General features: G+C 43.9%; 2 protein-coding genes across 2 annotated transcripts in view; one reads left to right on the forward strand and one right to left on the reverse strand.

Moving 5' to 3' along the window:
• The window catches only part of LOC124043346 (collagen alpha-2(V) chain-like), an 18152-nt gene extending 14937 nt beyond the window's left edge, over positions 1-3215 (forward strand). The window contains exon 6 of the mRNA XM_046361871.1: positions 2072-3215. Within this exon, the coding sequence (XP_046217827.1) occupies positions 2072-2301 (230 nt within the window). The 3' untranslated portion in view covers positions 2302-3215. The remainder of the gene's footprint in view (positions 1-2071) is intronic.
• LOC124043344 (glycoprotein-N-acetylgalactosamine 3-beta-galactosyltransferase 1-like) lies at positions 2171-15823 on the reverse strand. The gene is made up of 4 exons (XM_046361870.1): positions 15506-15823; positions 15013-15205; positions 9561-10225; positions 2171-3678 (listed from the first exon to the last, which is right to left on the reverse strand). The coding sequence occupies exons 2-4, from the start codon at positions 15179-15181 to the stop codon at positions 3502-3504; spliced, it is 1011 nt and encodes a 336-aa protein (XP_046217826.1). The 5' UTR covers positions 15182-15205; positions 15506-15823; the 3' UTR covers positions 2171-3501.
• Positions 15824-17464: the final 1641 nt, after the last annotated feature.

The raw sequence follows: 17464 nt of genomic DNA on the forward strand, positions 1-17464 counted from the left end.
TGTTAATCTTATGAGAGGTCTTTTTAACTATATGTTTATGACAATACCAGTAAACTCCCATTACGCTCTTTTACAGTAGATTTGGCTCATAATATGAAATGTGGATTTTGACAGCTAGTTCAACATATCAGTAGAACAGGTTGTGTGTGTTTGCTAACCCATAGCCCCTATCTCTTACCCCTAGTCCCTATCCCCTACCTCCTAGCTGCTACCCCCAGTTCCTACCCCCTAGACCTAGCCCCTACCTCTAGATCGTACCACATACCTCCTACCCCTTGGCCCTACCCCATTCCCCTGTATCCTCTATCCCGTTCCACCTACCCTGTTGCCCCTACCCCCTAGCTCCTACCTTGTAGCCCCTAACGCGTAGCCCCTAACGCGTAGCCCCTACTCCCTAGCTCCTACCCTCTAGGCCTTTTCCCCTACCCCTAGCTCCTACTCCTAGCCCCTACCCCCTACCTCCTCATTCCTACCCGTAGGACCTACCCCCTTTCTCCTACCCCGTTGCTCTACCCCATATCCCCTACCCTGTATCCGTAACCCCTACTCATAGCCCCTATCCAATAGCCTCTACCCCATTCCCCTGTACCCCCTAACTCCTAGCCCCTACCCCCAGCTCCTACCCTGTAGCCCTGAACCTGTAGCCCCTACTCCCTAGCTCCTACACGTAGACCCTACTCCTAGCCCCTACCCACTAGCTTCTACCCCTACTCCATAGCTTCTAGCCTCTCCCTCTAGCCCCTACCTCCTAGCTCCTGCCCCTACCCCCTAGCTTCTAACCCTATCCCCCACCCCTTAGCTCCTAGGGGGGGGGTACGGGACGTATTTATTATTATTATATATTTTTAACCCCCCCCCCCCTTTCGTGGTATCCAATTGGTAGTTACAGTCTTGTCCCATTGCTGCAACTCCCGTACGGACTTGGGAGAGGCGAAGGTTGAGAGGCGTGCGACCTTCCGAAACACGACCCAGACAAGCCATACTGCTTCTTGACACAATGCCCGCTTAACCTGGAAGCCAGCCACACCAATGTGTCTGAAGAAACACCGTACACCTGGCAACGGTGTCAGCGTGCATGCGCCCGGCCCACCACAGGAGTCACTAGAGCGCGATGGGACAAGGAAATCTCGGCCTGCCAAACCCTCTCCTAAACCCGGATACTGGGCCAATTGTGCACCGCCTCATTGGTCTCCCAGTCATGGCCAACTGTGATACAGCCTGGGATCGATGCAGTGCCTTAGACCACTGCGCCACTCAGGAGGCCCCCGCAAATTGATTTAAAAAAAATCAAAAATGTGTCCCTCCGTTAAATTGCAAAATCCCAATGTGGCCCTCGAGCCAAAAAGTTTGCCACCCCTTCCCTAGCCCCTACCCCTGGCTCCTACGCCTATCTCCTACCCTCTGGCTCCTACCCCCTAGCTCCTACCCCTGGCTCCTACGCCTAACTCCTACCCCCTAGCTCCTACCCCTAGCTCCTACCTCTAGCTCCTACCCCTAGCTCCTACCTCTAGCTCCTACCCCTAGCTCCTACCCCCTAGCTCCTACCTCTAGCTCCTACGCCTAGAACCTACACCCTGGCATAGACCCTTCATTTGCTGTAGATCTGTTTGCAGACACATATTATCAACATCTCCTGTTTCTTTTCAATACCAGTGTCCTTTTTTAAAAAGGTCAAATGTTTTTCTTTTTGAAAATTGGCACGTGGAACTGAATTAATGTTTGTTTTTTGCATGGGTCTGTGTGTATTGTTTGTCTTTGTGTGGCTTATCAAGCTAGGTTGTCTTATCTGTGCATGGATTTCTTCACATATTTCCCATACACCCACTATAAATGTTTTGTCTATGGTAGGCTCAGATCTGTTTCCTTGTTCAGATTACATCATAATGTTACAAAAGCAGTTGTCACATCTTCAGCAAACAGATGGTATTAACCCATTTGTCTCTCTGTAAGTCAGTTAAAATATAAAGTCATATAATATAAGCATTTATAAAACAAGTGTAATGCTTTATAACTTGTTATAATGATGTAGAAGACTTTATAAAGTCTTACAAAAACATCTTGTCTGTTCCAGTGGTGGGGTGCAGACAGCAGTTGAACCCTGGGCCATGTTGGACCCTGAGCCATGTTGGACCCTGGGCCGTGTTGGACCCTGGGCAGTGTTGGACCCTGGGCCGTGTTGGACCCTGGGCCATGCCCAGTTCTGGTACGGAGGTTGCCAGGGCAACGGAAATCAGTTTGAGTCGGAAGCCAGGTGCAGGAGCACCTGCATCCGCACGTAACAGACAGTTGTGCTTTGGTTAAAGAGAGGAGGGCCGTGTGCAAAGCCTGCACATTTCCCAATGTTGATGTCAGAGGGATGCACTGAGGACATGGGCTCCTATCTATCTATGGCTGCATCCAAACTCTCCCAAGGATGTGGAGTGTGTAAGTGCATATTTTGGGATAAGGGTGGAGAATCGGGACACAGCCTCTCTATCCGTTACAGTTGGACCAAAGCTCAGGTGAACGACAGCACTGCTACACTGATGCTCCAGAGAGGACCTGTATACTCTATTTCTCTATTGTGTTATTTATGTAGTCTGTGAACCACCCCCTGTACTGTACAAATATTCTACCTCTATATTTTTTATATTTTCACACACCCTTGTTTTTACTCATTGTGTTGCTTCAAATAATTGTCCATTAAAAGACACCTTAACTTCCAAACCAAAAACATTGAACAGATTCTCACAGGTCAGGAGTCTCAAAGAAATTTAGAAATATAGAAATAGAAATATAGAAATATAATTTCATGTTGAAATCTTGACTAAGTTCAGTACACGTCTTTAGCTAACAATCTGAATGTGATATTGCGTTAGACCTTCAGAAATCTATAGAACACATTAAGTACATACTTCTATTTTCATTTGAACAAAATATCATGTTATATATATATCAATTGTAAAATACATATATTTACATTGTACAACAAAAGCAAAGAAGGAAATGTGAAACTCAAACTGAATGAACTTAGCTGTTTGTTTGAATAAATATATCATAAAATATACACAAAATATAGAATGCCCGAATCATAAGAACCTTTAATAAATATCATATGTACAGATAAGACCTACACAGATTATACGATTAACAGTTGTGGTCGATAGTGCAAGCCTACAGTTAAAGGCAAATTCTGGAAGATTCCTTGCTTCTCAATGCAAATTTGAATAATGATATGCAAATGCCCAATGAGCTTAGTTCAACAGTCTCATACTGTCACAAAAATAAACAACATTACTCTATTGTTCATGTATTTGTTGTCTATGCAAACAAACAATGTATAGCTTCAAAATATGTTTAAAACTACCATGTCAGTGAATTTGAGAGTGGTTCCATTTCCTCAGTCTCATTGCTCATCTTACCAAAGAGAGTGGCAATGTCAGGCTGTTGTTTCGGCATTTAAACATGACACAGTAATAAGTTCTTTCTTCAGTGCAGTAGTCCGTCTGTGATATCTCAGTGTTAAGCAGAGACAGGTGTGGTGGTGTTACTCTCAATTTCAGCTGCTACAGCATCAGGGTTGTACCTGTACTTGTATCCATAGGGCCGTAGATGATAGGTGAAGTATTCCAGCGTGTACATCTCTACAGGGTAGATGTAGTGAAATGATACGATGTGATCTGAACAACAATCTGGGCCCTGGGGGAAAGAAGAACGACAGTCTGATTAAGTATATTAATAGTCGTTTAGGTAGTATGCCAAATGCCGTATTAAGTTTTTATATAAGGCCCTGCGATAGACATCAAGCTGCCTCACGCTACAGAAACAAGATATAGGCTCTTGTCTTATGAGCCTTTCCTGCTCGCACAAACCTTGGCTACTTACCTATAAGTACAAAGCCATGAGTAAATATTTTCTTTAGCTACTCATAAGCCATAATCATGACACACTGAATTCTAATCCCAAAGCATATATGACACCTTTCACAATACATTACACGCAATATATTTCTTTGTAGCTGTGTAGATACCACTACAGTCAGAGGCTGGCACCAAGATAGCATTGAATGAGCTGTATTCCGTCATAAGCAAACAAGAAAACACTCACTCAGAGACGGCGCTCCTCGTAGCCAGGGACTTTAATGCAGGGAAACTTAAATCAGTTTTACCTAATTTCTATCAACATATTAAATGTGCAACCAGAGGGGAAAGAACTCTAGACCACTTTTACTCCACACACAGAAATGCATAGAAAGCTCGCCCTCCATTTGGCAAATCTGACCATAATTCTATCCTCCTGATTCCTGCTTACAAGCAAAAAATAAAGCAGGAAGCACCAGTGACTAGATCAATAAATAAACTAGACTAGACTTGACTAGATCAATAAAAAAGTGGTCAGCTGAAGCAGATGTTAAGTTACAGGACTGTTTTGCTAGTACAGACTGGAATATGTTCCGGGATTCCTCCAATGGCATTGAGGGGTACACCACATCTGTCATTGGCTTCATCAATAAGTGCATCAATAACGTGGGTACGACAGTGACCGTACATACTACAACCAGAAACCATGGATTACAGGCAGCATCCACACTGAGCTAAAGGGCTAGAGCTGCCGCTTTCAAGGAGTGGGACTCTAACACAGAAGCTTATAAGAAATCTCGCTATGCACTCCGACGAACCATCAAACAGGCAAAGCATCAATACAGGACTAAGATCGAGTCGTACTACACCGGCTCTGATGCTCGTCGGTTGTGGCAGGGCCTGCAAACCATTACAGACTACAAAGAGAAGCCCAGCCTAGAGTTGCCCAGTGACACGAGCCAACCGGAAAGCTAAACAACTTGATACTCCGAGGCAAATAACACTGAAACATGCATGAGAACACCATCTGTACCGGAAGACTGATCACATTCTCCGCAGCGGATGTAAGACCTTTAGACAGGTCAACATTCACAGGGCCGCAGGGCCAGACGGATTACCAGGACGTGTACTGCGAGCATGCACTGACCAACTGGCAAGTGTCTTCACTGACATTTTCAACCTCTGTCCGAGTCTGTAATACCAACATGTTGTCACACCCTGATCATTGAGAGCCCTTGGATTCTCTATAGTGGTTTAGGTCAGGGTGTGACTAGGGGGGTGTTCTAGAACAGGGGTGTCAAACTCAAATACCCAGTGGGCCAAAATGTAAAACCTGAACAAAGTCATGGGCCAACATTGAACAAATTAACCTTTTAATATGGACCCAAACAAGTTTTGCTTTAACAATGAATATGGAACAAGCATCGCTTATTACCATACAATATATAATTTAATAGTGGAGACATGCAAAATCGAATTTCAAATGAAAAAACACATCAATGGCATTCATTTATTAAATAAATAAAATGTAAATAAAAATTGTATGCCTCTTTTATATTTGCAGCCTTCTGATTTAAATACCAAAATAAACTTTTTCCACTGGCTAATAATTTTACAAATAAAATGATAATAAATCAATCAACCATTCAAGCCCATGCCTTGTAGCAAGAAAAAGTGCATAAAGAAAACGTTAATTATTGCACACTGGTCTAATCTGATGTTGCCCAAGCCAGATACCTGGCATCTCTTCTTGGATGCTAGTTCATCAATGTCTGGGCTCAAGCTCTGAGCTGAAGAAATCCTCAGTATCGAGCGAAGATGTTCATCAGTCAGACGTCTCCTGTGAGTTGTTTTGGTCATCTTCATCGAGGAGAAAAGTTGCTCGCATAGATAAGTGCTGCCGAACATGGAGAGCATCTGAGCAGCTTGGGTGCGGAGCTGAGGCATTGTGTCAGGGATGAACTGTGGAAACTGTGCGGCGCCCACAGCATCATACTTTGACTTCAGCGTGTCGTTGCACTGGAGTTCAATCAGCTCCATTTGGATGTTGGTTGGTGCATTTTCCACATCAACTGCGAAGGGATTACTAAACAGTTCAAACTTGCATTTCTGGGCATCGAAGTCGGCAAATCGCCGGCTAAACTCAGCGGCGAGAACACTGAGTTTTTCAGCAAACTGTGCGCATGGGAACACGGCGGTAGAGATCTGCACTTTTATGGATTGGCAGCAGGGAAAATGGCAAGGGTTTCCTTGCAGCATCTGATTCTCCCACAGGCACAGTTTAGTTTTGAAGGCCCTCACTGCAGCGTACATGTCTGTGATGATGCGCCCCCGCCCCTGAAGCTGCAGGTTCAGCGCATCGAGATGGCTCGAGATGTCACAGAGAAAGGCCAGCTCACACAGGAACTTTTGCTCCCGGAGCTCTGCTGTATCCTTCCCATTGGTTTCCAGGAATTGACATATTTCCTCACGCAGCTCGAAACATCTGTTCAGTACTTTTCCTCTGCTTAGCCATCTCACCTCTGTGTGATACGGCACGTCTGCGTATACCGAACCACACTCCTCCAGAAAAGATTTAAACTGCCGGTGATTTAGAACTTTGGCTCTTATAAAGTTAACTACCTGTGTTACTGTGGTCATAACATGTTCCATCTTTAGGGCTTTGGCACACAGTGCTTCCTGATGTATGATGCAGTGGTAAACAGTTAGCTCACCTGCACAGTTCTCTTCCCGCATCTTCTCCCGAACCATGCCCACCAGTCCACTCTTTTTACCGCACATCGCTGGTGCACCATCTGTCGTTAATCCAACGAGTTTATCGCATGGCAGCTTTATTTCAGTTACACATTTGGAAACCTCCTCAAAGATTTCCTTTCCTGTGGTTGTGCCATGCATTGATTTGAATCCTAATAGCTCCTCCGTAACACACAGATTTGAGTCCACTCCACGGATGAAGACTGACAGCTGAGCAGTATCAGATGAGTCGCAGCTCTCATCCACAGCGAGGGAGAATGCAACAAAATCTTTTCCCTTTTCCATCAGCTGGTCATACAGATTGGTGGCAAGATCACATGTGCGATCAGCTACTGTGTTCCTGCTCAGGCTCACGTTTGAAAATGCTTGTTTTTTCTCTGGGCATACGAGGTCACAAACCTTCATCATGCACTTTTTCATGAACTCTCCCTCATTAAAGGGCCGGGCTGATTTTGCGATCTCTGCTGCCACTATATAACTAGCCTTTACAGCAGCCTCGCTTTGTGATGTGGCTTTTTTAAACATATTCTGTTGTGAAACCAAACTTCTTTTCATCTCTTCTACTTTCTGGCTCCTTTGAGTCATGTCCAGGTCCTTGTATTTGTCATGGTGTTTCGTTTCATAGTGTCGTCTAATGTTGTACTCCTTACTTACAGCCACGTTGACTCCACAAACAAGACAAACAGGTTTGTCTTTTACATATGTAAACAGATATTCTGCCTCCCACTTGTCCAGAAAGCTCCTGTTTTCTGCCTTTCTTTTCGCCATTTTTGGGAAGGGTTAGCTCGCTGACAGTTGTAGCATCTATGTTGCTATGACTACTGTCACAGAGGAGAGAGCATTTCTGGGTCCTGTCCTGATTGGCGCGCGAAAACAGCAGAGCATTATGGGATTCGTAGTATTAGTGGTGAATGCGCTGTATAATACCGGCGGGCCAGCTCTAGTAGTAATTTGGTATTGTCTCGCGGGCCAAATATAATTACCCCGCGGGCCAAATTTGGCCCATGGGCCAGAGTTTGACACCCATGTTCTAGAATGTGTATTTCAATGTTGGTGGTTTTGTATGGTTCCCAATGAGAGGCAGCTGGTAATCGTTGCCTCTAATTGGGGATCATATTTAGGAAGCCCTATCTCCCACCTGCTTTGTGGGATATTGTTTGTGTTTGTGTGTTTGGGCACTACGTCTTCACGTTCTTTGTAAGTTTTGTGGTTTTGTTTCTAGTTTCACTTTGTATTAAAAAGATGTGGAACTCAATGGATGCTGCTTGCTGCGCCTTGGTCTGCTCATTTTGAAGTTCGTGACACATGTTTTAAGCAGACTACCATAGTGCCTGTGCCCAAGAACACTAAGGTAACCTGCCTAAATGACTACCGACCCGTAGCACTCACGTCTGTAGCCATGACGTGCTGTGAAAGGCTGGTCATGGCTCACATCAACACCATCATCCCAGGAACCCTAGACCCACTCCAATTTGCATACCGCCCTAACAGATCCACAGATGATGCCGTCTCTATTGGACTCCACACTGCCCTTTCCCACCTGGACAAATGAAACACCTATGTGAGAATGCTGTACATTGACTACAGCTCAGCATTCAACACCATATTGCCCTCAAAGCTCATCAATAAGCTAAGGACCCTGGGACTAAACACCTCCCTCTGCAACTGGATCTTGGACTTCCTGACGGGCCGCCCACAAGTGGTAAGGGTAGGTAACAACACATCCACCACGCTGATCAACACAGGGGCCCCTCAGGGGTGCGTGCTCAGACCCCTCCTGTACTCCATGTTCACTCATGACTTCACGGCCAGGCACGACTCCAACACCATCATTAAATTTGCAGATGACACAACAGTGGAATGCCTGATCACAGACAACAACGAGACAAACTATAGGGAGGAGGTCAGAGACCTGGCCTTGTGGTGCCATGACAAAAACCTCTCACTCAACATGATCAAGACAAAGGAGATGATTGTGGACTACAGGAAAAAGAGGACAGAGCACGCCCCCATTCTCATTGACGGGGCAGCAGTGGACAGGTTGAGAGCTTCAAGTTCCTTGGTGTCCACATCACCACCAAACGGGTCCAAGCACACCATGACAGTCGTAAAGCAGGGCACGACAAAACCAATTCCCCCTCAGGAGATTGAAAAGATTTGGCATGGGTCCTCAGATCCTCAAAAGGTTCTACAGCTGCACCATCGAGGGAATGGTTGCATCACTGAATGGTATGGCAACTGCTCGGCCTCCGACCGCAAGGCACTACAGAGGGTAGTGCGAACGGCCCAGTACATCACTGAGGCCAAGCTTCCTGTCATCCAGGACCTCTATACCAGGCAGTGTCAGAGGAAGGCCCTGAAAATTGTCAAAGACTCCAGCCACCCTAGTCATAGACTGTTCTCTTTGCTATCGCACGGCAAGTGGTACCGGAGCGCCAAGTCTAGGTCCAAGAGGCTTCTAAACAGCTTCTACCCCCAAGCCATAAGACTCCTGAACAGCTAATCAAATGGCTACCCAGACTATTCACATTGCCCCCCCCTCCCCTCCCCTCTCCACACCTCTCTCTGTTGCCATCTATGCATACTCACTTTAATTAACTCTACCTACATGTACATACTACCTCAACTAACCGGTGCATCCGCACATTGACTCTGTACCGGCACCCCCCTGTATATGTTATTTTTTTACTGCTCCTCTTTAATTACTTGTTACTTTTATCTCTTATTTTTCATCTGTATTTTTTTTTTAAATGCACTGTCAGTTAGGGGCTCGTAAGTAAGCAATTCACTGTAAGGTCTACACCTGTTGTATTCGGCACATGTGACTAATAAAATTAGATTTGATTAGATTACGCATGGAGACAGCATCACACCCACATACAGACCTGAAAATATAATTGAATATAGTGATATGTGTGATCATACTTGATGTAAGTGTCCACTTCATTAGGGTTAGGCTATGCTTACCTCTCTTGGTTTGTAGTGGTCGTATAAGAGATACCAGGGCAGTTTTCTGGGTAGCTCTTTGACCAGGTACTTCTGTGGTGGATAGGGATGAAACGTCTGCCTTCCCTTCACATCTCTGGAGTCCCCCGGCTCCACACCCATAGTCTCCATACACTTCCCTAGAGCCATGTCTTCTATGGTGGAGAAGTGGGAACATTTCCCAGTGTCGAATCCCTTGATGAACCTTCTGACGGCTTCTTTACTGAGGACATAGCCGGCTCCACCACTCATGTAACCCTGCTGGACGAACGGGCGGAACCTTCTCCCAAAGTATACAGGCTTCTCCGGGTCCTGTTTAGACAATGTGTGTCGGAGGTTCTCGATGACCACGAACGTGTCATCGTCGGCTTTGAGGACCCAGTCATAGTCGTTGCGGTGCTGTTGGTAGATGTACTGGAAGGCTCTGATGGTCTTCCAGTAGAGCTGGTCTCGTCCCTCAGTTACGTTGAGCCCCACCGTGGGGAATTCTGTCTCCACTGAGCTCATGTAGAGGACTTTGTTGCATCGTTTGCCCCAGGTGGCCCGGATGTGTTTGGTTCTGGACTCCAGGTTCTTAGGCCCAGTCATGATCCAACATAGTACTCGTACATTTTGGGACAGGCTGGCTGCAACACTCCTGTCCTCATCTGAAAGAGATCATTTAAAAATAAAAAGTGTGGTCAATTAGTACATGGTGTCCCAAACTTGGTCCTGGGGTGCGTGCTTAGACACCTGCTGTACTCCCTGTTCACCCACATCTGCGTGGCCGCGCACAATTTCAACACCATCATTAAGTTTGCTGACGACACAACGGTGGTTGGCCTGATCGCCGACGACGATGAGCCAGCCTACAGGGAAGAGGTCAGAGACCTAACAGTGTGGTGCCAGGACTATAACCTCTCCCTCAACATCAGCAAGACAAAGGAGCTGATTGTGGACTACAGGAAACAGAGGACCAAGCCCGTACCCTTCCACATCGACAGGGCTGTAGTGGAGCAGGTCGAGAGCTTCAAGTTCCTCTGTGCCCACATAACTAAGGAATTATCATGGTTCACACACACACCAACACAGTCATGAAGAGAGCATGACAACACCTCTTCCGCCTCAGGAGGCTGAAAAGATTTGGCATGGGCCCTCAGAACCTCTAAAAGGTATACAGCTGCACCATTGAGATCATCTTGACTGGCTGCATCACGGCTTGGTATGGCAACTGCTTGGCATCTGACCCTAAGGCGCTACAGAGGGTAGTGTGTACGGCCCAGTACATCACTGAGGCCGAGCTCCTTGCCATCCAGGACCTCTGTACCAGGTGGTGTCAGAGGAAGGCCCTAAAAAGTTCTGTTCTATCTGCTACTGCATGGCAAGCTGTACTGGTGCACCAGGTCTGAAACCAACAGGGCCCTGAACAGCTTTTCAAATAAAATCTAATTTGATTTGTCACATACATGGTTAGCAGATGTTATTGTGAGTGTAGCGAAATGCTTGTGCTTCTAGTTCTGATCATGCATTAAATCTAACAAGTAATCTAACAATTTCACAACAACTTCCTTATACACACAAGTGTAAAGGAATGAATAAGAATATGTACATAACAAATATTTGAATGAGCGATGGCCGAACGGCATAGGCAAGATGCACTAGATGGTATAGAGTACAGTATATACATATGAGATGAGTAATGTAGGGTATGTAAACATTTTATAAAGTGGCATTGTTTAAAGTGGCTAGTGATACATTTATTACATCAATTTTTCATTATTAAAGTGGCTAGAGATGTGTGTTGGCAGCAGCCACTCAATGTTAGTGATGGCTGTTTAACAGTCTGATGGCCTTGAGATAGAAGCTGTCTTTCAGTCTCTCGGTCTCCGCTTTGATGCACCTGTACTGACCTCACCTTCTGGATGATAGCGGGGTGAACAGGCAGTAGCTCGGTTGGTTGTTGTCCTTGTCTCGGACCAGCGTTGAACAGACCTGAGCACGGGCGCTACCTTTTTTAGTTTCTGTCTATAAGCTGGGAGCAACTAAATGGAATCGTGGTCAGATTTTCCGAAAGGAGGGTGGAGGAGGGCTTTATATGCGTCGTGGAAGTTAAAATAACAATGATTCAGGGTTTTGCTGATAAAATTTTGTGAGCCTTGTTTTCAGATTAGCCCCAGCTACAATAAATGCAGCCTCAGGATATGTGGTTTCCAGTTTACATAGAGTTTAATGTAGTACTTTCAGGACAGTCGATGTGTCTGATTTGGGCGGGATATACACGACTGTGATTATGATCGAAGAGAATTCTCTTGGTAGATATTGTGGTCGGCATTTGATTGTGGGGAATTCTAAGTCGGGTGAACAAAAGGACTTGAGTTCCTCTATGTTGTTTTGATCACACCACGTCTCGTTAATCATAAGGCATACACCACCGCCCTTCTTCTTACCAGAGAGATGTCTGTTTCTGTCGGCGTGATGCGTGAAGAAGCTGGGTGGTTGTACCGACTCTGACGTATCCCGGGTGAGCCATGTTACCGTGAAACAAAGAACGTTACAATCTCTGATGTCTCTCTGGAAGGCAACCCTTGCTCGGATTTTGTCTACCTTGTTGTGAAGAGACTGGACATTGGCTAGTCGTTTGCTCGGGAGCGGTGTGCAATGTGCCCTTCTACGGAGCCTGACCAGAAGACCGCTCCGTCTGCCCCTTCTGCTGCGCCGTTGTTTTGGGTCACCGGCTGGGATTCGATCCATGTCCTGGGTGGTGGGCCAAACAGAGGATCCACTTCGGGAAAGTCGTATTCCTGGTTGTAATGTTGGTGAGTTGACGTTGCTCTTATTTCCAATAGTGCCTCCCGACTGTATGTAATAAAACCTCATATTTCCTGGGGTAACAATGTAAGAAATAACACATAAAAAAACAAAATACTGCATAGTTTCCTAGGAACGCGAAGCGAGGCGGCTATCTCTGTCTGCGCTGGAAGTAAGACTGCCAAATATCCGATAGGCTAAGGTACAGGCAGAGAATTTTCAAAATGCGTTTTTAGTGAGGCAGGCAAAAACTATCATACACGGGAGTATTAAATTACGGGGGAAACAGAGCTCCGAATAGAAGTGTGTCACAAAAAATACAATACCTCACAATGATGGGGTGCTTCAAACTGAACTAAATAGTGTGATAATGACGTAAAGGTGTGTGAACAGGTGATCAGAATTCAGGTGATTGGGATCTGGAGAGTGAGCTGCGTTCAGGGGATCTATGTGGTGTTGGAGCATATCATGAAACAAGGTGAGATCCAGATGCAGACACAAGAGGCAGATTGTTGGAGCTTTACAGTGTTTATTAATCCAAAAGGAGTAGGCAAGAGAATGGTTGTAGACAGGCAAAAGGTCAAATCCAGATCAGAGTCCAGGAGGTAAAGAGTGGCAGACAGGCTCATGGTTAAGGCAGGCAGAATGGTCAGGCAGGTGGGTACAAAGTCCAGAAAGAGGTAAGGGTCAAAACCTGGAGGACTAGAAAAAAGAGAAATGTGTAACGGCGTTCGTCTGTTGAAGAAAGAGAGTCGGACCGAAATGCAGCGTGTTGGTTACTCATGACTTTAATGAAATGAATCGCGGTACATGAAATAACTGAATACTAAATACAAAAACAACAGAACAGAACGTGAAACTTATTACAGCCTATCTGGTGAATACTACACAAAGACAGGAACAAACACCCACGAAATACAAAGCGAAACTCAGGCTGCCTAAATACGGTTCCCAATCAGAGACAACGACAAGCACCTGACTCTAATTGAGAATCGTCTCAGGCAGCCAAGCCTATACCACACCCCTAATCAGCCGCGATCCCAAATAATACAAACCCCAATACGAAACACAACATATAAACCCATGTCACACCCTGGCCTACCCAAACATATAACAAAAACACAAAATACAATGACCAAGGCGTGACAAAATGCAAATAGCACGAGAACAGGAGAAATGCTGGTTGACTTGGAAACACAAGACGAACTGGCACAGAGAGACCGGAAACAGGGATAAATACACCGGGGAAAATCAACGACACCTGGAGGGGGTGAAGACAATCACAAGGACAGGTGAAACAGATCAGGGCGTGACAGAGCATGTGAGTTGGAAGCAGACATTACAGCTGTTACTGTTAATTATCTATCTTCTTGACTAGTTACTTCATCCTTACCTATTGGTACATTCTGTACAATGACAATCTAAATGATTCTGTGTGTTCAACTTTGTGGCAACAGTTTGGGTAAGGCCCTTTCCTGTTTCAGCATGACATTGCCCCCGTGAACAAAGCAAGGTCCATACAGAAATGGTTTGTTGAGACTGGTGTGGAAGAACTTGACTTGCCTGAACAGAGCCCTGACCTCAACTCCATCTTACACCTATGGGATAAATTGGAACGCCAACTGTAAACCAGTTCTAATCGCCCAATATCAGTGCCCGACCTCACTGATGCTCTTGTGGCTTAATGGAAGCAAGTCTCTACAGCAATATTCCAACATTTAGCGGTTTCCTTCTTCTCTGGCAGCTGAGTTAGGAAGGACGCCTGTATCTTTGTAGTGACTGGGTATATAATACAACCATCCAAAGTGTAATTAATAACTTCTCGATGCTCAAAGGGATATTCATTGTCAGATTTTAGTTTTTACCCATCTACCAATAGGTGGGTTTCCTTCTTTGCTAGGCATTGGAAAACCTCCCTGGCCTTTGTGGTTGAATCTATGTTTGAACTTCACTGCTTGACATAGGTACCAAAAATCATGTTAAACACATTGCACACAGAGTGAGTCCATTCATTTAATTTTGTGACTTCTTAAAGCACATTTCAACTTTTCTAAACATTTCAGCTATTCATTTTTTATACATTTGCAATAATGTCTAAAAACCTAATTCCAATTAGACATTATGGGGTATTGAATGTAGGGCAATGACACAAAATCTCAATTTAATCAATTTTAAATCAGGCTGTAACACAACAAAATGTGGAAAAAGTCAAGGGGTGTGAATACTTTCTGAAGGCACTGTATTTGAATCAGCTGTGTAGTGATAGGGCACCAACGTTTTTTTGTTGGGGGGCCAGGACCGAGTTTGGGAAACTGTACTTTATCCAAAGTATTTGGTTGTCATTGAAACAACTGCATTTGGCCTATACAGGAATCAAAACCCGAACAGTAGTGTTCCCAGCACTGAGCTCAAATCCACTGGCCTCTTGGAACCAGAATTCTTTCAGGAATCACAGATGTTTGAAGATTCTCTCACACACAAAAAAAGCTTTCTACTTAGACCTTACATCGTCATAGCAAGTGGAGAAAACCTCAAAACGCATTTGTTTACATTACATTCGTTTTTGACGAATAACATTTAACTGCAATATTGGGATTAAGAAAGCCACAAATGAAAGGCAGTGAATGTATATTCAGAAGTCAATTACCTGAGTGTGTGTGTCTTGGAACCCTTTTGTCATTATGAACTCCACTGGAGTTGCCCAGTGAGAAAACAGCTGGTTTTGCAGTGCTGGTGTCTGAGTAAACAAAGTATTGAACAGACAGAAATCCTATACACAGCCCAGACACAAAGGGTACCAGTGAAAGAGTGATCATAATTCCCCTCTTTCAGACCAAACCCTGTGAGTGATACAAAAAAATAAGTGAGTTAGGGCAGGTGAACAAACACTTGTTACTTCCAACCTGTCAAAAATCATTTGCAGATATGCTATATACAGTATACAACTGACGTTGACTGTGCTATCATGTTCAAGATCACTTTACACGTGGGGATGTATTTAAAATAAAGGATTGTAATAATGACTCTCAATCAAAGTTACTGTTACTTTTAAAGTCACAACAACACATTTTGCAACATTTTGATATTCAAATATTTCGATATTATCGTTGGTCATTTTTACTGGAAGAAAACGGGCTTACCTGTTCACACAAAAATGTTTAACACAAATATTCTCCTCTGATTGTGGATAACGCATAGAAGCATGGATTGACAAGAGTAAGAGCACATAGAGGTGGGAGTGAGTTTTATAGGCAGGTTTTATAGGCAGGAATGTTACCAAGCAGTTTGTCTTAATTTTGCCACGTCTGATACATCTGATGACGAGACTGCGAGTATGTATGTACACTAGTAGGCTATAATTGACACATTTTCAGTCTGTGCATGATCATATCCACTGATACAAATGGTATCCGTATTTGTTGTTTAAATTCGGATATTGAACGAACGGTATACGGATCGTGCTTTCATCCATTTACCTGCAATCACAAGAATGTTATAGGAAACAAAAATCGATTTAGTCAGTGTCGCCCCTATTTTTTTCTCTTTATCTTTGGGAGAGGGAACTCAAATAAAAAAATGTCATTTAAAAAAAAAAAACAACTTTGTAACAGTTCTATAACATGTTCATAACCACTCTTTATAATACCTATCTCAGGTTGCGATGGACATTGAGAATCCTCTGACTGATTTTTTTTTCTTTTTTTTCGTTTAGGCTACTGCTTAGTGCTGCAATGCATATGTCATTTGGTTCAAGTAATTTCCAATAACTGGAACATATGAAATTCACGTGAATAACTTTCTACAAAGGTATTTGCTTTCACCTGCTTGCTTTCACATTTGTAATATAATAAATAATAATATATGCCATTTAGCAGACGCTTTTATCCAAAGCGACTTACAGTCATGTGTGCATACATTCTACGTTTGTCACGAAAGGACTTGTGAACGCGATGTTTTGCTTGAAACCTGAAAGTTGTGAGTTCGAGCCAGCAGTCACAGATTAGTATAGCTTGTTTAGTTAACATTCACCTGTCATACATCAGCCACCAAGTTGTCTTTGAAGGAAAGTCAAGTAGCTAACCGTCATACATAGTTGGCTAGCGATCTTACTAGATTTATTTGTTTATGCGTTTCTCTTGCCAACAACTTCATGGCGAATCCTTCCCATGTATCAAGAGTTTTCTCTTTGTACAAGAGGATTCTACTGTTGCACCGGTTCCTGCCCATTGATTTGAGAGCGCTGGGAGACCAGTATGTCAAAGATGAATTCAAGAAGGAACAAAACGGCGGCGCCCGAGGAGGTCACTGTCTTCATAAGGGAATGGGGGGTAAATTGTACTTATATATAAGTACTTATAATTATGGCCATGCTAGTTATTGCCTTGAATAGAGGATATTTGAAGGGACAGGAGATTTAACAAATATCGTTGGTCACTTTTTTCTCGAAGAACATGTGCCGTTTAATCCCCCGCCGCACGATGGCAGTGTTTACCATAATTCCAGAGCCTAGACAATATCTCTGCATCTCTGATTCAAGATTTTAGCACAGCACACAATGGACATATGTTATCTATCATCAGTATTGTAGTACATGCAGCGTATCTATTAAGCCCACGTCAATCTTTGGGTTCAATCCATTTATCTGGTTGTTATATCCATGACCGTTTTTATTTTAAGCCATTCAGATGTTTTATTATTAGGTTATTGACAGCTGTGTAAGTACCCACTAGTGACCACTTTCAAAGCTGTAAAAAAACGTTGGTGTTGAGGTGACGCCCAGATAAACACATTTTTCAGATATGTTTTGTATCTTCTCAGATCATACTTTATGTACAATTAAAATATTAATGTGCATATATATGCACAGGATAGCACATGTCATGGGCATTAATGACTATTTCTTACCAATTGAAAATATTTTTCATGCTAGTTATTGAGCCGGTGTGTCACAGGCACACAATAGCAGCATCATTTGGTTAACTTCTACAAGATAATAGATTTCAGGCATTCACAGCTTACATTTTGAAATGCATTTAGTCTTATTTTACTGTTAAATGAACCTTGCATTGATGTATATATCATTTTTGTCAGTTTGACAT

The sequence above is a fragment of the Oncorhynchus gorbuscha genome, linkage group LG09 (assembly GCF_021184085.1).
Source record: "Oncorhynchus gorbuscha isolate QuinsamMale2020 ecotype Even-year linkage group LG09, OgorEven_v1.0, whole genome shotgun sequence".
In the NCBI taxonomy this organism is placed as follows: Eukaryota; Metazoa; Chordata; class Actinopteri; order Salmoniformes; family Salmonidae; genus Oncorhynchus; species Oncorhynchus gorbuscha.